This window comes from Egretta garzetta, unplaced genomic scaffold (genome assembly GCF_000687185.1).
Source record: "Egretta garzetta isolate BGI_Z169 unplaced genomic scaffold, ASM68718v1 scaffold145, whole genome shotgun sequence".
Classification (NCBI taxonomy): Eukaryota; Metazoa; Chordata; class Aves; order Pelecaniformes; family Ardeidae; genus Egretta; species Egretta garzetta.
The window spans coordinates 1544392-1566991 of NW_009259687.1; the positions used below are offsets into that span (position 1 = coordinate 1544392).

At 45.4% G+C, this 22600-nt stretch overlaps 2 protein-coding genes across 2 annotated transcripts in view; one reads left to right on the forward strand and one right to left on the reverse strand.

Annotated features, from left to right (window-relative positions):
• The first annotated feature begins 1572 nt into the window (after positions 1-1572).
• Positions 1573-17826, forward strand: KIF2C (kinesin family member 2C). Its single transcript, XM_035894231.1, has 19 exons — positions 1573-1671; positions 1901-1949; positions 4589-4708; positions 5460-5576; positions 5963-6063; positions 6330-6425; positions 7644-7698; positions 7785-7947; positions 8225-8315; positions 9503-9566; positions 10618-10709; positions 10945-11087; positions 12556-12760; positions 13212-13322; positions 13823-13890; positions 15446-15536; positions 15614-15730; positions 16098-16224; positions 17662-17826. The coding sequence occupies exons 3-19, from the start codon at positions 4609-4611 to the stop codon at positions 17736-17738; spliced, it is 1818 nt and encodes a 605-aa protein (XP_035750124.1). The 5' UTR covers positions 1573-1671; positions 1901-1949; positions 4589-4608; the 3' UTR covers positions 17739-17826.
• Positions 17827-18821: 995 nt separating this feature from the next.
• Positions 18822-22600, reverse strand: part of ARMH1 (armadillo like helical domain containing 1) — an 8613-nt gene continuing 4834 nt past the window's right edge. Inside the window, exons 6-11 of the mRNA XM_009638850.2 lie at positions 22310-22432; positions 21736-21808; positions 20848-20977; positions 19925-20002; positions 19065-19151; positions 18822-18839 (exon numbers count right to left, since the gene is read on the reverse strand). Coding sequence (XP_009637145.2) covers positions 18822-18839; positions 19065-19151; positions 19925-20002; positions 20848-20977; positions 21736-21808; positions 22310-22432 — 509 coding nt within the window. The remainder of the gene's footprint in view (positions 18840-19064; positions 19152-19924; positions 20003-20847; positions 20978-21735; positions 21809-22309; positions 22433-22600) is intronic.

The following is a 22600-nucleotide window of genomic DNA, read 5'->3' on the forward strand; positions in this document are numbered from 1 at the left end:
CACCGGAACGGGGCTCTCAGCCTTTCAGAGCGAACAGGGGGTGCTGGGCCTCCGGCTCACGCTGCTGGCTAACGATTTTTCTGAATGCCCCAATTTTCCCAGCTCTGGGGCTGCCTGTTGGCTTCTCATCTCTTTACCAATGGCCTTCAGGCTTCCCGTACGACTTAACGCGCCACTACTAAGGTGCCATGCAAAGAGGGCTGGGTTTGATTTCCTGAATTTCTGTGCTGTATAAAATAAATGTTGTGTGAGATGGGGGTGGGGGAAGAGGGAGCGCGGGGCACTTGAGGTTGATGTGGCTGAAATCCTGACAAAATCGCCTCTGGTAACTGGGCAGACGTGCTTGTCCTGCCTGTTTCTCTGGAGACCTCTACTCCAGAGTTTAGTTAAAATCTTAGTGGCCATTGGCTGGTTCTTTGAAATTTATTTTTATTCTGTTTGTGCATGATATGCAAAATTTGCAGATTCGGGTATGATTGGCTAAATTGTGTGCATGTCTTCTGATATTAAAGCTCTGTGAAGACAATTCAAGCCCCAGCCAATTTTCTCATACGCTGTTGGTATATATTATATTGTCCACGTCTATGTGTTTCTGAACTGATTCCCTTTCTGATTAGATACTTAAGGATTCCATATAAATCAAACTTTATAAATGACTTCTCTCATGTTAGAACGTGGTATCTCCTCATCTTACAGAGGTTCACCTACTTGTCTTTGCTCTTATTTTACTCAAGAAATTTAAAAGGTAATTGACAACTCAAGAACTTCCTGGAGCAGTGCTCGCGTTGCTTTGTTGGGTGAATTCCAGCGCAAGCTGCTGCGATACCGGACTTTTGTGTGCACGTGCTTACAGCTGCTTCTGCAGGGTTAGGTTTGAAAAACTGAACTGAGGGAGTTGCTGTCTCCTGTGCTCAAGCCCACCCTTGGCTGCCTGCCCCTGTCCCCCCTCCTGCCCCGCAACTGCCCGAGTGCCGCAGAACACAGAGAAGGCAGGATTATGACTTCACTGGAGGGTCAGGCAGGAGGCAGTAGCTGGCCCTAGGTGAAATCGCTTGCAATAGCAAGTGAAAATGAGGGTGAATTGGCTTGTGGATTAAATGCTGACTGCTTCGTTTCCCAAAGTCTAAGCAGCTCTTTGTAGTTTATTTCAGTAAGTGCAATCACACAGTAAACACTTAATGCTCTCCTAGCGCAGGAGCCACAGAGCAGCTGAGATTTACTAAGATTAGCAGCGAGAGATTAAAGTGGTTGATGCCAAATGTGCTTTGCCCGTCCCTTCGGAAGTGCTCTATGGCACCTGCAGAGCTGCACGGTGTTCGGCAGACGAGGGTAAATGGTTCAACTAGTACATTTCTTGTAGCATATTTGGACATCCGAGACTACTCAAAGGGGATATTGAACTACTGTCTTGCTCTTCCGGGCAATTTTAACTTAGCATGTGGCAGGCAGTGGGTGAGGTTTGTTTGCTGGTGCTGAAAGTCAAGGTTAAAAAAAAAAAAAAAAAAAAAAATGCTGTGAGTGGTAGCAGCAATATTCCACTCTAAAATCCTGCCTCTGCTCTTCTAGATTGAAATTGATGATGTGATAGCAATAAATCCTGAGTTGTCAGAAGAACTGCCTGCTGCAGATGTGAAAGAGAACCTTCCTTTGCAAGAAAACGTAACTGTACAGGTAAGTGCTTTAAAGTGATTTAGTCTCTCCTAAGGTGCTAAAGTGTCAGCAGCATAGGTCTTGTTATAAATAATACCCTCAGGCGTAAAGTTTGAGGTCTCTAACTTGTCTTTTCTGTTTCATAGTTAGACTTTGGTCAGAAATCCTTGTTGTATCAATGTTGCCTTGAAGTGCTGTGCTAGGTGTTTGCAGCTTACTCCAACTACTTACGTCAGTCATTGTTTTTCAGAAACAGAAGCGTAGAACAACCCTTTCGAAAATTCCTGCTCCCCGGGACGGTGAGATAATGTTCTTTGCTATATCCCCATGAAACAGTGGTGGTCGTCTGCTGGAGTCATAATATTCTAGCTGAGCGCGTTGTAAGGCTGCTTGTTCAGGCAATGCTCATGAAGACCACGTAGATTCATACCAACGCTTCATACTCCGGAGTGCAGAAACTTTGCTAACAGATTGCTGTCCTGTTCCTGTGAGCTGGGGTTTGCTGATGTGTTGCCCTTTTCTGCGGCATCGCTGTAGTTATTCCTTGATACTGCTTTAAATGTCACTAGGCAGTTACTGGTTTAAAGTTTTTAAAGTTTTATATGGAGTTTTGCAAATGCCACAGACAACAAAAGGTAAGTGGCAGTTATGAAGATTAAAAGTGTCAGAATGAGAATGGAAAGGGCAAGAAAGAAATAGCAGTGACATATGGATGTCTGCTCTTCAAACAGTCCCCCTAGACAATAATGAGAGCTTTATCCTTGGAGACATTTCAGACCAGGCAGCCAAAGTGGCAGCTGGTGTGCCATAGCTCAGCGATCGTATGTCAGTACAGCATTTTGAGCAAAGCCAGAAGAAAAGATAGAGATGTCAGAGGGTAGAATTGCCAAGGAATTGTTTTCCTTGAGGTGTCAGGAGTTAGAATGATGCTTTCTACCTTCTTTTAGCTTATTCGTTGGTTTAGTTGATTAGTTGGCTTTTTAATTGCAAGTGGCAGCATTACAGGTCTATTTGTAACACACTTGTGTGATGCTGAGGTGCTAATTTAATGATTCTCTTAAAGTGTGTGGTTAGCCAGAACTTGTGCTTTTCTGTGCAATTGAGCTGTAAACAAAATAGCTGAGCTTGTCTGGCCTTGTTCACTGTATGTGATGCAAGACAGGGGAGCTGGTACCAGGAGACAATGGTACAAATGCCCTTGCATTGGAGGGGCAGGAGTAGTCGAAGAAGCTTAAATGTCAAAAGTAGTTCTGTACTAAAGCATCCCAATCTTCCTCAAATCCAGAGAACTCTCCATAAATTTTGTGAACTGGCAGGCAAAATGATGTGCTGAAGTCATTACTGTCTCTAGGCAGGTCAGTTAATAAACCTGGACAGCCAGCTGGGAAAATAAAGGAGTTTTTATCCAGCCACTGACTGATGGAAAAATGTCCTCACCAGAGGTCACGGCTTTCCTGGAGTATAGAATCTAATTGCAAATCTGAAATATCTGTTGCCTTTCCTACTGGCACAACCTTGTCCCTGAAGACCTGCTCAGAGTACAAGAGAGAAGCAGTGTTTTCAGTATTCCTCAAATATTATTGTCTGTTCTTACAGCTAGCTAACCCCCCCAAGAGTCAGTGAGTACCTGTCCTGTTGCAAACTCTGCACTGCACCAGTTAGAAAGCTAACATCAGCTTCAGGTTTTGGTTCTTAGACTAAAGAAATGAAAGAAGATCAGGAGGTGTCTGTCTCCATCTCATTCAGGGAAGTGAGAGAAGCAGTGCTTTCAGAATGAATTCAGAAACAGATACTGCCTCAGTCCTCTGAATCTAAGAATTTTGGAGGATGCTGAATATCCTCATGTACAAGAATCACTTGAATTGAACCCATTTAGATGCAGCAAATCTTCCAGTTGGTGTGCCTGTCCAAGAGCACTATCCTTTACAGAAGAAGTGCTGCTGAGTTTGTGATGAGGTCGGGTCTGGGCACGTGTGACAAAAGCAAATGGAATAAAATGTCATCTCTGAGTATATTGAAACTGGTGGTTTTGTTCCTAAAGTTGTGGCAGTGACACCTAATGTCTCTGCAGCTGAGTGGAATCCAGGTAGAGAGTTAACAGATGCAAGCACTGAATTTCATGACCACAGTTCTAAGAAATTTGATCCAGAATTGAAATTTACCCTTGGTCTGAAGCAGATCTACCATCCTTAGAAATCATAGTGATTAGTTCTGGATAATTTATTTCAATTGCTAGAGGTGAAGGCAGGTCTAGCTTTCATGTCATACTTCTGTGTTTTTTTCATATAAGATTTGCTTTCTTTACAAATCTATTGAGGTTACATTGCAATCCCTTCCCTGGACAGCTTTGTGAGGGACTTGGTCTCAGTGAAAGAAATACCTTGGCACGCAATGATGGAGACGGCCTACAAAAGGACCCTTTCCAAAGATTAACTGTTGTTGATTGTATAGTGTCTTTTAACTGAATTATCAAGCTCCCACTCCACTGTGTACCACGCACGCTGTCTGCGCGTGGGTGCTGTGATGGTGGGCATGATGCTGCCCACAACCAGTTGCCAGACAGTTAATTCACACAGCCCTGCAAGTGTGAAGCCTCAGAGCATTTCCCAGTTCCCTGACTTGTAACTTCCTCCTTCTGAGGTATTAGGGCTTTGGAACTGCCACATTAGTGACTCCTTGGTCCTATCTGAGAGAAATTCACTGGAATGGCAAATCTGGAATGGACTGTTTGCTTTTCTATAGTGATATTATTTCATGTTCACTTTTCACCCACTTACATTGCTTTGTCCTGCACTTTGCTAGTGCATCAGAGATCTGGAAATGGTCCTTTTAATGGCATCTTGTTCTCCACTGTTCTGTATTTTGTGAGCACTTGATTTACTTGCAAATGTCTGAGCATCTGAGGCATGATGCTGACCTTGAATTTGCATTTCCAAAGCTGCTGCTGGCCGATCCAGGATGTCTGTTATCTCAGAATCTCAGTGCAGCCTCCAGGAAAATGAGATGGGGGTGGATCTCCATACTTCTACACGAACCAGAAACAATTCATCAATTCCTGGTGAGTGGAGAAAGAACCCAGTGAATTCTTACTATGAAGCAAGATGCTTGTATGCACTTAATTAGGTGAGCTGCAAATCCCAAGGGGAGGAGCAACCTCTACTCCTTCATATATAAAACAAGAGAGACCTAGAGGTCTGCCACTGTGTAAGTATCCAGGGGCCCTACCTGAAGGGGCTCTCAAAGGATTTTGGAAATGATGTTGTTGAATAATGATGTGCTTTATTAGCCAGAGAGCTGCGGTTCTGCGCGTGGGTGGATGTGGCATCTGCTTAACAGCACAAAGTGGTAGTCACAGGGCTAGAGTGGGAAGAGAAGTGCCTTAGTGCTGCTGACAACACACTCTGTAATGATACTGGTAGCAGTTTTACCTATACTGGTTGAGTAAAGCAAGAACTTGAGCGTACTTGAATTATGAAATTGTAGTTATTTCTCTTTACCAGACCTGACCTATGAATAGTTGAGGGCATACCTTGTGTATTAAGTTCTGTAAAGACATTGAAATAAGAGGCTTGATACTAAATTCTTGTCTAGTCAGTCTGGCCTTGATTTGTAACTTTGAATAAAAGTTGGTGATCAACAAAGGGTTTAAAAAATTATTGGCACACTTACCACAGGTTTTAGGTAGTTCTCTCTCCTGATTCAGAATCAGAGTTGAGGAATGCCTGTGGTCTGTGAGGCTTTACAAATTACAAAATTATTCTTGATCTTTGGGGTCTAATTATTGGGTTTGGTCTGGCTTCTTTCTGCAGCTGGCCGAACCAGGACTAGCAGGCTGAGCTGTGCTCCAGAAGCCTCACTGCCAAATGTAAATGGAAATACCGAGGATCATCTGCCTGCTGCTAGAATGAGCTCTTCAGTAAGCCCAGGTACCAGGGAGCAGGGGGTAAGAACTGGCTTGCCAGTCAGCAATGTGTCACCATGCGATTGCTGCTTCGTATACTCCGACTAAAGCTTTGAAAAGTTGGCTTTGGCAGCAAGACTGAATAGCTTCAGTATCGTTTATTACAATGTATAGTTCTGTTACAGCAGTATCTCCTCGGAAATGCTGCAGTGAGGCTTGCTTAGGCAGCCTCTGTGGTAGGTAGATCTGGTTTGGGAAGGAAGTGCTGCAAAGTTAATGACCATCCTTCTGAAGTTGATTGTTTCCTGTACAAGTTAGTCTGTCAGCAACCTGGAAGAGTTGAAATATTTGTGTTGTGTTTCAAACCTAGTATGAAAATTTAATCCAATGAAATGTTTTTGTTTTATCTAGTTCGGAGAGGAGCTAACATTGTGAAAGAGATGGAGAAAATGAAAAACAAGAGAGAAGAAAAGAGAGCTCAAATTAGTGAAATCAGGGCAAAACGTGCACAGGTGGAGTATTCTACAATGCACCAGTAAGGGGAAATCCTATAGGATAGTGCATCACAATAGTTGAAACGAAAACATTTTGGACAGGCTTTGTTTTCTTATGAGGATAATACATAAGGATGGATTGATTCTAGTTTCAAAAAGTTCTGATTCTTGTGCCTGTTAAGTGAAATACTTCTAATTGTGTACAGCTGATTATTTAGTATGCTCTGGGGCTTCTTTGCAGTCACAGGTTAATTACCTGCACATCCATGGTTTTTTCCATGCAGGAATTTGACAGCAGCTGTCCCAACTGGGAGTTTGCACGGATGATCAAGGAATTCAGAGCAACTTTAGACTGCCAGCCAATATCTATAACTGACCCAGTAAGTAAATACGGAGGCTACTAACTGCAGCCTGTGGGCAGACTTCTTTATTCTGTACTGAAAGTTTTGCCATATGAGCAATTTAGTGCATCACTGCACCTTGGGAATCCTCTGAGCATGTTGTGATCTTAAGGAACCTGGTGGTACATGTGAGGTCACTTCCTCTATTTAGGGCGAAGCTGCCTTGCATTACTTTGTGTACGTCACTAGTGACGAGCTTATGTTTTGACAATTATCATGCAATTATTGTGTGGTGACATTGGTATTTTTCAGAGCTTGTAAATGGCAGAGCCTATTACATAGTAGCTTAGATTGTTGTAGGTATAGGTATAACTTAAAACAGACTATTGCCCTGTAACAGAAAGTGTTATCGTATGTAAGTCATATCTTAAATAATTTAAAAATAGGTCAAAAAGCGGAGGAGCAAAAGTAGGGGTCAAACAAACACTAGGAAAAAAACAGACTTGGTCAGTATCTTCAGCAATTATGGAGGTAGTATTGATTAATACCTGAGAACAAGTAGTCCTTTTCTAGCAAAAGCCTTGTTATGGTCAGTGAAAAATGTCAGCATTTAAGTTCAGACAAAAAAAGTAGGCGTGGACTAGCTTAGCCCACTGGGTGGTTTGTGTGCCTGCATCCTAGGGGCTGAGAACCAGCTGTTTGTGTACATACCCCTGCTGGGAAGAAGGGGAGTCTGTGGTATTCTTCCTTTCCCCCTCACCCAATGGAATATGCGCTTTCCCTAACTCAGCTGATGTGTAGCTGTGCTGTGCAAACAGCTAAACTTACTGCATCACTGAAGAACTCCAGGTCAAAAAATAACTCTGGGGTAAACTAAAATAATAATTTGTCTGGATTTGACCGTAGTTGCAGCATTGATAGTGCAGGTTTTGCTGGAAAGCTGGCCAAGGACTAAACGTTTTGCTAATTCTGATACGGAATATTTGGGGGACTTTCTATTGCGTAGCAGCTTTTCCACCCGATATGTGGGAGTGTGCTGTGTAAAGGTCAATTGTCTGTGGTGGTTCTTTTGCACTGGATGGACTTTTAAGCCTTACATCCCTGCATGAGTGAGTCTGGTCAGTAGCAGAGGCAACTTTGGTCAGCATATAGAAAAGTAGATGTGAAGGGAGCATTGGATCTTTCTCTCTGTAATACTAAGTTGGTGTGGGTGTAATTGGGAAATAAGTGAGAAGACAAGTAATAATTTTCTTTTAGATAGAAGAACATAGGATTTGTGTCTGTGTGAGGAAGCGCCCTCTCAATAAACAAGGTGAGTGCACTGACAAAGCAGCTCTGTCTTGGAGCAGTTTGACATTGCTTATTCTTGTTAAAACTGAGGGTCTTTTCTGTCAACAGAACTTCTAAAAAAGGAATGTGATGTGATTACTGTTCCGAGCAAGTGTGTCCTGCTGGTGCATGAGCCAAAGCGGAAAGTGGACCTAACAAAATATCTTGAAACCCAAGCATTTAGATTTGACTTTTCATTTGATGAATCTTCTTCTAATGAAATGGTATACAGGTAATGCTTTCTTCTCATTGGAAATGACTTTCAAGATAAAAGCACGGAGCCATGGCTAGATGGCATCCTGGCTTAAAGAAACTGCAACCCAAAATAAATATTAAAATCCTTTTTGGAGGAAACCAAAGAACTGAAAAGTGTAAAGCTTATTTTTTGCATGGCCTTGCTGATTTCCTAAAGATTTGGTTTTATTTGCCTTTTTTTCTTTTTTTAGGAAAACTGATGAAGTGGGGTGTGAAATGCTTGCCTTAACTGTCTTTACCTTCTGAATATCCAGGTTCACTGCTAGACCTCTTGTAGAGACCATCTTTGAGGGTGGGAAGGCAACATGCTTTGCATATGGCCAGACAGGCAGTGGCAAGACACATGTAAGTGTTGTTTTTTTCTTTTTTTTTCCCTGAGGTCTCAAACTTTCTAGCTCTGTCTAAAGTATTTTAAAGCTTCTTGATGTTGATAATGAGTAGGATTGTAGAAGGAGTTTGGATCTTGGTTTTATTGTCTTAAAGCTTTGTCAGTTGTTAATCCTTTTTTTCTGTAGTTTTATGTATTAGTGGGTTTCCTTTGAGGTTGTGTGGAAAATTGTACTAAAATCACCCCCGTAGCAGGCTTTTTAAAGACTTAGGATGTCCTGATATATTACTGTTAATCATAACTATTTCTTGCCTCAAATGGCTGTTGCTGCCTACCTCCAGTCTGCAAAGTGGGACTATTAGCCTACATCTGAGACAAAGGTTATTGTCTGTGTTGTGTTTTGAGCTTTGGAAGCATTCTACAGACTTTAGCAATTATGTAAGAATAAGCCTCTTGGTGCACATAAACATTTAAGTGATCTGATATTGTTTGTGAAGGGGGCAAATTAGTGTGTTTGCTTTCAACCACTCCTTCCAGTCTACCTGCTGCAGGTTCAGGAGACCTGAAGACTGTTTTCTGCCTCAAAGGTGATCTGCTCTAAATTTTCAACACATGTGTTGTCTTTTTAACTTATTTTTTCTGGAAACCATAAAGAAGGAAAGTGGGAAACTCTTCCCTTGCAGCATGATAGTGGAGTCAAATCTGCTGTCTTGTTCTGCAAGAAGCCTTTTCCTCAAACCACAGTGATCTGGACTGGACTGGGCTAGCCTGCCAGTTTGAGTAATCAAATGGTTGCTGTCATTCCAGTGGTAGAAGCAGGTTTTAGGCTAGGATCTCCTATCAATAGTGCTATGTAGTGAGCTGTAGATCTCTTCCAGTAATCCAGAAGGAAATTTGGAAGTTTATACAAGCGTGGACATAGGCTGCCTCCATTGCTCTGGAATGGGCGGACGAACCTGCTCATCCGAGCGTTGTTGCAGGAAAACAGCTCTGAGGCACTAAAATCATAGGCAATGGAGTTACTTTCCCTTCCTGATCCTAAGGTGCTGAACTGGTGCAATCCTGAATTGCACTGTGTTCTAATCGTCTCGCCAATATCAGAACATATATATATATGGTAACTTCCTAATATGTTCTTGGGATGAAAATTGGGCAGCCTGATGTGTTTGTACCACACATTACCTCTGGCCTTTTCTCTTCACAGACAATGGGTGGAGACTTCTCTGGGAGAGCACAGAATGCCTCGAAGGGCATATATGCTTTTGCGTGTAAGTTGATTCTTCTTTAGATATGAAAATCAAATTAGTGGGTTTTTCTTAAATAAGATCTGGTTTTGTATGATTATTTAAAATGTTTCCAGTAAAAGATACATAAAATATTTGTATCTTCAGTAATAAGTAGTGGTGTGTGTTTGCAGGAGGTATGATTATTTTTCTATCAGTTTCACAAAATATTTTCCATCCAGCCTGTAAGTTTCTAGATCCACACTTAATTCACCAGAAGATGCTCATTTCTGAGGCAAAGAGATTACCTGTTTTCTAGTTTGGCAATTGTTGGGCTGAACAACTTAATTTTGATGCTTCTGCTTTTTGTCTCGGACTAAGGATGGTGTTTGGAAATACCTAACTTGAATGCAGCACAACCCTACCCATTTCTGATATAAAGCTGCTTATACAGAAAGCATATGAATGTGTTAAGTTTCTTAAAGACGCTTAAATCCCCTCCTTGATGTAGTGTCTAGAAAGCACCATGAACCCTGATCTCCTCTACCTTCCTTGTAGAAAGGCATATTGTGAAATTAGCCTGTGTAGCAAGGCAGTTGAAACAAGAGCAACTATTTGCTAGTCTCTGAAAATTAGTTATGACTGGCCCTGAAGGAAAGTCTTTGCTTTTCAGCTCAATTTCAAAGTCTGAAGCTAATTGTGTGAAGCTGCACTGGATCCAGCCAAAGGGTCAACTAATCTGGTACATTGTCTTCAAACAGCAGTGATGCAGGTGCTCAGGGATGCACGTTTTTCTAGGCTTTCCACAAGAAGCACTTGAAACAAATACTTGACTTTTTCAGGCCTGTCCAAAGCAGATCCTGGTGTTCCCTCAGATCAGTAAAGATTTTGCTGTCTGTGGGTGACACAGCAGTAGAGACTTCTATATCCCCTTGTGTTTTCAGTCCCTGGATGAGGATGCTGCTGAAACTGTTCTCCAGATGGTAGCACAGCGCTAATTTGTTTAGGGTGACTGTCATTCAGCTGCTAGATGCTGCCATATTTAACTAGAATATGTTTTAAACTAGTTAACTAAACTTCCGCCTTTCCTCACTAGCACAAGATGTCTTCCTCCTCCTAAACCAGCCCAGGTACAGGAGTCAGGACCTGGAAGTATATGTGACTTTCTTTGAAATATACAATGGAAAGGTAAGACTTTTTTTTAACATCTTGACCTGACTTCTTTGGCTGAATGTTTCATAAGTAGCTGAGTGAAACTTTCTAGTTTCTATAGTTCTACATAGTCTATTCTTGGTGTGTTTGGAATTTAATTGGAAGGCTATGTTAAAGGTGCTGTTCCTATATAGCTTTCTATAAAGACCGTGCAAAATGCTTACAAGGAGACTTTGTTCAGATTTACCTTTATCTTCTTGCCTGAATATAGGTGTTTGACCTCTTGAATAAGAAGGCAAAGCTTCGAGTCCTGGAGGATGGCAAGCAGCAGGTTCAGGTCGTTGGTCTCCAAGAGAGACAAGTTGGCTGTGCCGAGGATGTCATCAGAATGATTGAGATGGGCAGTGCCTGCAGGTTTGGTGCCTTAAAACCTATAAGAGTCATGTCCTGTTGTACCTCCATGTCTACAAAAAAATGTAATGTCTGTAGCTGGTGCTTTGAGACTTAAACTGGAGCTTGTTGTTCCCAGTAATAGGCACTGAGCAGCACCTCTGCATGAATACAAGATGATGGTTACAGAATAAAGGCTAACAGGGATGGGTTTAGCCTGCCTTCTATAGCGAAGGTCAGAGTTCATGGTTCATATGTCCTTGTGTAACTCCAGGAGGAGAGGAACTATTCACGTGAGGAGATGGCTGCCCTGGTGCCACAGCTAAACCGAGCAGTCTAGCTGCTTTCTAGAAGCACAAGTAGCTCCCTGTGGGCTTGTAAGATCAAGATCAAGGAAGAGCAGCTGGCATCAACCTACAGTTGCAAAAATGCCTTGGCTTAACTGCAGGCCAGATAAGCTATTCCAATGGCAACAAAACTGCTGCATGTCATTCAGGGATCTTGTCTCTAAGAATCCTTGAGAGCAGGTGCCAAGGGACAGCCATAGGCTTGGCTTGTCCTAGCAGGGAGACTGGTTGGGGCAGCTCTGACATCGTACCGGTCTCTTTAATCAGGAGCTAAAATCTGTATTACCAAGTATTACCTGCCTCAGTTAAGTTGCAATTGCTGTGGAAACATTACTAGGCAAATGAGAACTCCTTGGCTTCTGTATTATGCTGCACGTGCAGCTATGCACATCCTGCATGCAGAGCAGAGCACAGAATGAGCTTTCTTTTTTAGCTGAAAGTTCAGCCAAGCACTGTTTAACATTTCAGACTCCTGCTTTACTTTAGGACAACCTCTCTCCCTTTCCCCCAGCAGTAGGGATACAGGTGGGACAGTGAACCTGCCAGCCTTCTCAGGGAATAAATGATAGTGAAGGTCACAGGGAGGCTTATGGTAATTTAAAAGACTCCAGTCTGTGTCTTGCAGTGATGGGGCAGGTGCAGTTGCACAGCAGAGGTGAAGTGCTGAGCTAGCTTGGCTGGAGAAGGGGATTTACCACGACTGTAATGTGCTAGCACAGCTAATGCTGTTTAGCGGGGAGCTTGGCTGAGCTTACTATGTAAGCGCAGATGCATTAGGAGAATGACACGTGGCCTGCTCTGAGGCAGGGAGATGCATGCTGAAGGTAGCTCTTCCAGCTCCAAATGCATGTAAGCTGTTGGCAGTCAGAAAGGCATTCCAGTGTAGGCCTGCTGAGCTGGGCAGATCAAAAAGCCTTAAATCTCTACAGCTGGGGTGCAGGTTCATATCTCTCACAGCAGTCTTTCTGTGCTCTTATATTGGAGGTAATTCCATAATTTATGCAAACTTGAAGTATTAATGTGTGGGATAAAACTGTGGAGGTTAAACAACTCAATTGAAGGGCTATGGGTCTTGCCTGGTGCTGTTGGGAGCTGCTGTGTCTTCTGTAACACCGTTCTAATGCTTGTTTTCATCTTTGCTGTAGGACATCTGGGCAAACTTTTGCAAATGCTAGCTCTTCACGGTCACACGCCTGCTTCCAAATCCTACTACGCCGAAGAGGGAAACTGATTGGCAAATTTTCCTTGGTGGATCTGGCAGGAAATGAGAGGGGTGCAGATACATCTAGTGCTGATCGGCAGACACGAATGGAAGGCGCAGAAATCAATAAGAGCTTGCTAGCTTTGAAGGTGAGCTATAGCTCCAGGAGCAAATAGTGCTGATAAACACATGGATTCTGTTCAACTCTGGGGTTATGTGTTCTGTTTCTTTCTAGTGCAAGGGAAAAGAATGGCCCAAAAGATCCTAGTTTAGTATGTTATCAACCCTGAAAATGGTGGATGCTTCCACTTAGAATGTTTCCAGGAAAGCAGTGCAGTCTTGTCAGGCCAGACACTGGTACAGCCATTTCAAGCTTCATTCAAGTTGTCTTTTTTTTTTTCCACACATGATGGATATACCAGCTGTCCTGTGACAGTCAAACACCTGGAGTATATGTAAAAGGCTATGAAGTACTTGCAGAGCAATAGAGATGACCATTCTCCAGCCTGTTGAGTTTACCAGGAATTGGTGGTTGATAGCTTGCAGAGCTGTTTGAGAAGAGATGCAGATATTGCATTCACAAGACTTGTCTTTTCTTAGGAATGCATCCGAGCTTTAGGGCAGAACAAATCTCATACCCCTTTCCGGGAGAGCAAGCTGACCCAGGTGCTAAGAGACTCTTTCATAGGAACAAACTCAAGGACCTGTATGGTGAGTATGTGCATGGCACAAACATACACACTGCTTATGGGTTCTGCAGTTTGACCAAATAGCTGCATGCTCTTCTAGAGTGAGGAGACTTTGCAGTTAGAAAGCTTCAGTTTCCTGCAAAAAAAGTCATAGGGTTTTCCTTCTCCACTCACCCATGGTGACAGAGATCAAAAACTGGGGAGCTCTGTCCAGCCTCAGTAGAAGCAGGGCCACAGAAGTCACTTTCATACAGTGAATCTCCAGTACAACCTGGTGTGCTCACAAAGGGCTTTGCTTCCTGGGGAAGGTGCAGCACAGTGGGTGTTCACAAAGCCAGTGGAAAGCTGGATATAGGGCCACTGACATGTCCCACAGAAGCTATAAAAAAAAATTGACTTGACAGAATGTCTCAATTCTGCCCTTTGCTCTAACATGTCCCAGCTGCTTCGTGAGATCTGTAGGACCGTTAATGTGAGCAAAAGTCAGATGTGGAGTCATTGAGGTATCTGTTCTGTTTGCAGATAGCAATGATTTCTCCAGGCATGAGTTCGTGCGAGTACACCTTAAACACACTGAGATACGCTGACAGGTAATGGCCTTTCTGACCTGGGGATTCTACTCTTGTTGCAGAAGGTGTTTTGGCTGCTTTTATTCTGACCAAAAGTTCTCTTGTCACTGCCTGTAATGGCAGAGCTGTCCTATGAAACTAACCTGGGTGTTCTCCATGTGAGAGATAATAGAGATTGTATTAAAATGTGACTAATGTCTACTTTTGTCAGAGGAGTCTATCATGCTAGACTTCAGACTGGCCTGGTTTTTGTAGGGAGTTCACTCTGTCCTGAGTGGTTACCTCTATGCCCTCTACTTTTTGTAGTCCTTTGGGTCCCATCTGTATATGGTGTGCTAAGAATGTGTCCCTGACATGGCCCTACAGATGAGACAAAACACCTGGTGTTCTTGGTGGACTCTGATATGAACTAATAGGGCATGGCACCTTGGAGACTTTGGGTAAAATCTAAAGGACCTGGAGAACTCAAATGCCTCAAAGCAGATGGTGGGAGTGTGTGTTTCGAGTGCCCCATGTTGACCTTGGGTACCTGCAGGGCAAGGTAGATTTGCAGGGACCAAGCTTCAGGTTTCCCCTGGGGGTCTTGCTGATACCTGGAACCCTGAGGCAGAGCAGTGAGTGTCCCCTGGTCTCTGCTTTCCGTGCATCTATGCCTCTCCAGTGAGGTGACAAGTAAAAAGAAGACTGTGTGACTTTTGTCACATGTTAACAAGACGACACACATTTCAGGCTTGGTAGCATTCCTTCATTTAGTTCACGAAAGGCCGCTTGGTTCCTTCCTGGAAAGCATTCCACACTCTGAAAGAGGATGTATGGTAGTTCTTGTCATAAGCATTCAGGAACACTGTGAATCTTGACAGATTCCCAGATTTGGTTCTGGTTTGAAGTTGCATTTTTTGTCTTCTGGTGGATGGTCCTTCCTGCTCACCTGAAAGTACAGGATAAAATGCAACATCTGACTTGGCCTGCTTTGGTAAGATTCTAACCTTGAGTTGGGCCCACTGGGCTCTTAGCCACTGCACAAGGCAAGTTTGAGCTGTAAGAAAGCGGGTATTAGGCTGAAACTCATTGGAAATATGAAGCTGATGCTAGTAACTAGAATGAAATGCCCACCTGGTATCTGATGTCTGTCTCTAGTACCATATCATCGGCCATGGCTTTTATCCTTATTATCAACCTAGTCTGGCGCAGTGGGTCTCTGGGGAAAAAAAATTTACCTTACTCTCCATTTCTTTCCATATTAAGTTCTCTTAGTTAGTCGTAACAGACCAAGCTGATATGTGGAAGGCAGCTTCTGTAAAAGGTGTTGCTGGCAATTAGTGTTGTGTAATTGGATGTTTCTTTCCAGGAGAGGTCCTAGATTGGGCATGGAGACAAACATCTCCCAGCTTTCCGTCCCAGAGCCCTCAGGGGTTTCTGCCCATGTGAGCTTGTCCTGGGGGTGGTAATGTGCAACTTTTTAAGTGTAGCTGAATGTTTCTTGCTGAGCACTGATTGACTGCAGTAGCTGTTTTGTGATGCTGTAGCCCAGAAACTGCTGGAAGAAGAGCTTGAGTGACAAATCCTCTTGTTGCAGAGTCAAAGAGCTTAGCCCTCATGAAACACAGAATCAGATGGAGACTGAGAATGAGGAAACGGAGACCAGTGGAGAAGGCTCAGGTCACAATGTATGTGTGTGCGGTGGGGTGAATGGGTCTCAAAGCTGGAAACAACTTGCTGTTCTTACTCGGGCTGTTTCTTGCAGCTCTCCAAGGATGAGGAGGAAGATATCTCTCCCCACATGTTCAACTTTCGTGAGGCTGTGACTCAAATTAGTGAAGGGGAAGAGAAGGTTGTAGAACAGCTTAGAGAACTGAGACAGGTACGTGGAAGAGGCAAGCCCAGCCCAGGCTGCCTTCTACATGTTGATAGCACCTTGCCTTGTCCAAGCCAAGTGTTGCTGGGTACACTGCAGGCTGTACTGCAAGGTGCTGTCAGCAGTGGTACTTATTCCTCACTGCCAACTTCTTTCCTGTGGTTTCCTGCCCAGCTGGTTAAACTGGGACATTTCAGTGCTTGTGGCCAGCTGGTCCCCCTTCCCCTCCAACTAGCAACCTCCACCTGCTGCTAATGAGCACTGACCAGTACTGGTCTGTAGAAGCTCAGCTCGGTTGGTTGGTGTGCCAGATTTGAAGAAACTAGTTTTCGAGAAAGTCAATTTCTCATCACTGTTACTCTTGTAAATATAGAGAATGATGACTGAACTTGACTACCTCTTGGGAATCACGGAGCAACCAGACTATGATCTCGAGACCTTTGTGAGCAGAGCTAAGTACTTTGTAGAGGAGAGCTCAAGAAACTTCTTTAATGTCAGAGGTGAGTTAGTGCCTGTTTCTGATTAGCACTGTCACTAATGGTATTTTGGGGTTTTTTTTCCCGCTAAAGACCTGATAGTAACACTAGCATACCTGGGCGATTAAGCTGTGCAGAAGGACTGGGTGCTCATGGTTTGGGTCACTTTCCTAGGTGATTACAGGGAAAGATCCAAAATGTCCTATTGTCTACACTTTCAAAAGTAAAATTTTGGCTAGTAATTTCCACTTGCTTGTACTGCCATATAAAACTGCCTTCTCTTGAGCAGAACACAATATCTACCAAGTGCAGACGAGCTGAAGTCTGTTTGGCTAGTTGGCTATGGAGTTTACATTTTACCTTGGCCAAAAACCAGACTTTGATAAATAGGTCCCAGTGCCATGTTCTAGAGACTCTAGCCATGTGCAGGGCCCACCGTTTCCACTCTTGTTTTCATGGATATCAGGCCTCCACACCCATCTGCTTGTAACAAGTGTCTGCCAGGCATATTCTGAGATACTGCCTCTGCCAGTACCTGTTTGGCATGCCTTTGCCTTAGTATTGGGCATTACTTAACGTGCAACAAAATCCCTCCAACTGTTTGGTTCTGACCCAATTTGGAGGCTTCCCAGCTCTGTGCAGGAGGATCATGTAGTACCAGGTTGGAAAGGACCTCAAGGATCATCTGGTCCAACATTTCTAGGCAAGAGTACAGTCTAGACAAGAGGTCAGCTGCCTGTTCCCTGAGCACTGCCTGACTTTGGACGATGCTGGTTGAAGTGGTGGTAGAAAGGCAGCAGGGCAGATGTGTGAGCTTGGCTGATGCCTGGGAACAGACTGCCAGGTACACAGACTGCCTGACTGGGACAGGGGAAGCTACACTGGTACCTGCTGCTTATCTGCCGCTGTTGCAGTAACTTGGGCTTTGATGAATACTTGAGCCATTACAGCTGGTGTGGTCTTTGTCTCAAAAACAGGGCTGTGAGGATTTGTTTGGGTTTTTGTGGGTTTGTTTTTGCTTTTTTTTTAAATGAGGCTGAAAATTGTGGCATTGAAGTGAACTGTTAACCTGAAGTAGTGACTTTTTGCTTAAACAGCCCTGACTGTCCTCCCATCTCAAATGCAGCTGTATCCCTCCATTCACCAGGGAGGGGTGGTGAGAAGGTTAAATGCCCTGCTACCCTCTCTGCCTTACAGGCCAGGGAAACCTGGCCCTGCAGGATGGCTGGATTAGTGGCATCTAGTTTAACTGCAAACTGCAGGCTTGAAACTGTTGATAAGTAGGAATTAACAAGTACAGCTGAAGAGGTTTGTGGGACTAGACAGGATTTGATGTTGGCTGAGCAGTTCTTGCCCAATTTGCTTCCCTCTGTGACCCTTGCAGAGCCCTGCTGAGGGGGGCAGCTGGGCTGGGGAGTTCAGCTTCCAGGTCAGTCACCCTGTCACTGTCTTTCTTTACAGAAACGTTGGATGCCCTGAGGGCTGCCATGCAACTGGAGGAGCAAGCCAGCAAGCAGATGAACCGGCAGAGGCCTTAGCAAATACAGCAAAACTTAGTTCACAAGCAGTCTTCTGTATGTCTTGCATGTTTGTCGGTCGTTTGTGTAACTCCTGTTCTAAATGTGGTGGAGTGTCCACAGGTTGTGCATGCCTGAGGGCAAGGAATGCAGCAGCCTCTCTCTCTTCATGGCCTGGTATCAGAGTACTCAGCAGAGTGCTAGAAACAGACCCCCTGCGAGGCCTGGGGAGGGGGGCCTGAGAGTCTGCTGGATGTGTCTGGCATCTGGCCCTTTGCTGGTGACAATGGTCTCCTCTCACAGAGATAGATATATAGTTTTCTAGTGTACATATAACCTTTCCAGATGTGCTTGAAACATTGCAAAACTGTTGCAAGTCTGGCTTTCTAGAAAGAAAATGGATATATGTAATTGTAAAAAATCAGTATTTTAAGAAGTTTGATAAATAAATGTTCCTGGATTTAATTATCTTCTATCTTATAAAATATATTTCTTGCTGATTTTGACAAAGTCTAACAGCCCCTAAAGACTGGCTGTTGTTGTAGAGATAGGCTGATTTCTTGAATGAAGTTTCTTTTTAAAGTCTTTACACTTGTAATGTTTATATAAAAATCACTCAAAATAAATTTTTGCCTCTTAATTTTGAGCTCTTGCTGGGTAGGACTTGCCTAGCAAGGGGCAAGCTGGCTTAGAGGGTACCTATCCTACACCTGAGCAAAGCTTAGCCTATAACAAATGGCTCAGCTCTCATGATACCAGGTAAGTAGGAAGGGCCCTGAGACATTCCCTTGTACCACTGGAGTTTAATTAGGCTTTGAAGATAGCCCTGGGGTGTTACTTCACATTTTTTCACACACATTTCCCATGACTAACATGCCACAAAATATACATGTTCAGTAGCCCACCAGCATCTGTGTTTGAGGGCAGAAGTGCAAAGCTGGCCACTGGCTGAGGTGCAGCAAGGTGCTGCCATGGTCTTTGTGTGCAACCTGGGTCCAGGTGGCCCCACACAACCTGCCCTGTGGGAAGAAGCAGGCAGAGGGATGGGGTGGGGGAGGACAGCTGGGAGGCACAGGCTGCTGCCCTCTTTCCTGTCTGTTCAGCTCACTCCAGGGTTTGTCTCTGAAAGGACAAAACAGCCCTGTGAGCTCTAGGTCCAGCAACACAGGATGCAGCTATACAAACATTGGATTACAAAGGGATCTTTCTACTGTTACTCCCTTTTTCCCTAGACCCCCCCCCACCAGGCTCCTGCTTCCTGAGCTGCCTTCTCCCCCTGAAAGTAAAGGGTGTGATTTAAGTGTCTGTGCTCCCAGCTCTGCATGCACCTGTGGACTGCATCCTTGCTGTATCTCTGGCGATGTCTGCTATTTTGGAGGCGAGTTCTTCAGCATGGACTGGATCCATTTTTGTGTACCAGGTCTCGGGACTGTCCTGGAAAAGGCAGCACAAGAGTTAGGATCTTAACAGTATGTGAGCAAGCAGCAGACAAGCAGCTAGGGAAGGGGATACTTCAACCCTGACAGGATCCTCCCTCACAGCTGGGGCACTTTGTGATCAACTGTTTGGGTATGGGAAGCAGTGTGGAGCTGAGCATGCTAAAGGCCTCTGCACTGCCAAAGCTGACTTGTACTGGGGCCCTGCCTGCATCCTACTAAGATGGCACATCCAGAGCTAAAGGGTTGTTATGCCCTACTGAGTTTGGACTAAAGCAAGGCAGTCCTGTTCCCTTTCTGGTGTTACTACACTTGGATTATCCAGCCTTGCCCAGTGCTGTCTTGGGGTGAGTAAGGATGGGCCTGGGTGCAAGAACAAGACATTGCCCCTTGTTTGTTGCACATTCTCTCCCTGGACCTAACGCTGCTTACTACTCTGCTGGAGTCAGCAGAGACCTGATTTGGAGGAGCTCAAGTCACCTCTTGCCTCAAGGGCCCTTCAGCTCACACTTCTGACATAAAGTTCCCACTGTCACAGAAGCAGCAGTTGTCAGAGATCCCTCCTTGCTCTGTCTTGGGGCTGAGTCAGAGCAGTTATCTTCCTGAATGCTGAGGCTGAAGGTGAACACTTCTCAAAGGGTGGCTCAGTTTATTTCTGGGATCTCATGCAAGACTGGATTTCTTGTAAAAAGAAATCCAGTCCCTACATCCCTGCAAAACACACCAAGGTCCTAGGGCTGCTAATAAACCCCGTAAGGGAGGCGTGTTTACCATAAAGTGCTGGAACAGTGCGTGTCCTAGTGCCTTCTTTACGTACTCCTCCACAAAGGGAAACGTGTGGACAAAATACTGCAACAGAACAGAGAGTTGGTGTGTAGGGAGAAGGGATGTGGGTGTCTGTACAGGGGGTAGAGCTGCATGGATAGCATGGCTCCAGATAGCCCGTGTCACATGCCAGTGAGTCCCTGATCCACCTCCATTAGCACTGTTGCTACTGATGGCTCTTCATGAACACACCAAGAGGAGCTTGTGGGTCCCTGCTCAAGCCTCACCTTGTCCCACCCCCACCCTCCCCCAGTGCCAATTCCCACCTTCACTGAAGAGAGGAGGGAGGGCGTTTCAGTGAAACGCCTGCGGTGTAGCAGTCGCCAGGGAGTTCATCCGGCTGTGCTGTCAGTGCCTGCTCAGAGGAAGGGTGCACTGACTCTGCATTACCAGGTAGGTTTGTAAACCCTCTTTCACCCTGAGCAGCCCGCTTCTCAGCTATCACTCATTCAGCCCTTCCCGCCTACTGACAGCATGGTCCTTCCCTGTGGCTGTTAAGAAGGCAGAGCTGTGCTGAGGCAGGCCAAAACTCTTTACCTGGCACCAGCAGGAAAAAATAGCCGGCTTATAATTCCGTGCTAGTGTCTTGCACCAGGCAAATTGTCTTGGTTAGCCCCTTAGCTCTGTCTGTGCTTGCTACTCACAGCAAGCCTGGGGGTAGAACCCTGTGAGTGCCAGCAGGGAGGCAGAGAGGAGGGGAAACACAGCTCTTTCCTGAAGGAAGTGTCACTCCTGCCTTTGTGAATGAGCCTGTCTGCTATGCTTAGGGAAAAAAAAAACCAAACATGGTGTAGGGAGCCTTTCTGCTCAGGTACTGTGGGAGCAGACCCCATGCTGTGATGTCCGCTGCCATGTACCACCATGCTCACTTCCAGGGAGCTGCTGGCATGCCTCTGGCTGGCCACGTGATCCAGGTTTCCCACAGCAACCATCAGGCCATGTACTGCTTTCAGCTGGATCAGCTCTTCAGCCACTTCTGCTGACTCCTTGGCTAATACGCTGCAATGAGATAGGCCGTCAGCCCCTGCCCATACGGGGGAAGCAGCAAACATCAAAGTGGGTCTGGCACTGACTGACAGGAGAGTCTCAAAATAAACAATAAATGTTTGGCTGTGCATGGATTAGCGATCATTTTAGGTGTGGGCTTAGTGAAAACCAATTGTTTAATGATTGGCAGGAGCTTCCTGGTGTGTATTACAGTCTAGGAAGTTTCTTGTGTGACCATAAAGAATCCAGGACTCAGACACCACCACCATTACTTCTGAGAGCACGTCCCTGGAAGACACTCCAGTACATCTCCCCACTCACCAAGTATTTTCTGTCAGCTGCTTTTGCGGGAAAAATGTTCTGACAGCACTATCTTGTGGACATTGCAGGAAATTCATACTGAATGAACCAATTTTAGCACAATCGGCTGAATTTCCTTAAGGAGTCTGCAGTCAGTCATGGGCACTAGATCCTTCCATTGGGGGGCTGATGTTAAATAAGGATGTTTCCCTGCTGGCTGTGGCTCCCAGCTATGTGGAGAATACAGTGGCCATGAGCAGTACAGCACCCTTCAGCCCTGCACTGTGGCAGGACACTACACACTCCATCTCCCAACAGCCGAGGGCTGGAGGCTTGGCAGAGCTGGGGTACTCAGCTGGGGCATGAATGCTCCCTGGGAGGAAAGCATCCCACTCCTTTCCTACCCAAAGTAAGCCATTTCTCTAAGGTCCCTTTTATGCTCCTGTGGGTTTTGCTCCAGAGTTTCTTACCCAATGACTTTTGCGGCAGCTGCCTGCTGACTGTACACCAGCATGGGCTCCCTCAGGCAAAGTGCAGTTGGGTCTGTGTGAGGAACGTCAGGAAGGTGAGAACGATGCTTTGAAACACTTCTAAGATGTTAGAAGGGAGGGGAGGTAGAGTTACACTGCTAGCATGAAAGGAGGAGGTAGTTTTTCAGGTAACATGCCTGTGGCTACATATGGTATGTAGTACCTTGCAAGGATCTGTGTGCATGATGCCCACAGCTCAGAGAGGCTGGGCCACTGCAGCCTGCTCTGCTGAGTCTGGGAAGGAAACACCTGGGGCTGGAATTGTTCATCATCCTTGCCCAGCAGACCTCAGCAGGTCTCTGGAGGCCTGCATGCTAGCATTAGTGCTGCAGGCAAGCAGTGCCCTGACCCGGGCAACCCCCGCTGTGCCCCCTGCACAGGGGAGGCCCTATGAGTCAGGGTGATGGCTGAGCCCTGCAGAAGGAGATGAGGGACCTTGGGAGAAACAGCCCCCAGTCGCCCTGGCAGGCCATGGCCTGCTGCGTACTGGGAGGCCTTGGTTCAGCTCTTTTACCTTTGGCGGTCTCGTCGCAGAAGGTGAATGCTTTCTTCCTGGGCGGCGTCAGTAACGCAACCAAGCCCTTCAGCAGCGCTGGCCGGACCTCCCGGGCCATGAGGGCCTTCAGCAGCTGGGTGGCTGGAGGAGAGGGGAGCCCCCGTCAGCACAAGCGGCCCGCGGTCGGGATGCGCTTGGGGAGAGGGGCAGGGATTCGGGTTTGCGAGGCACCTGCAGGCGGCACAGCGCCCACCGCCCAGTCACGCTGTTGGCGACCAACGGTTCTAACGGCCACAACGGCTGGCCGCC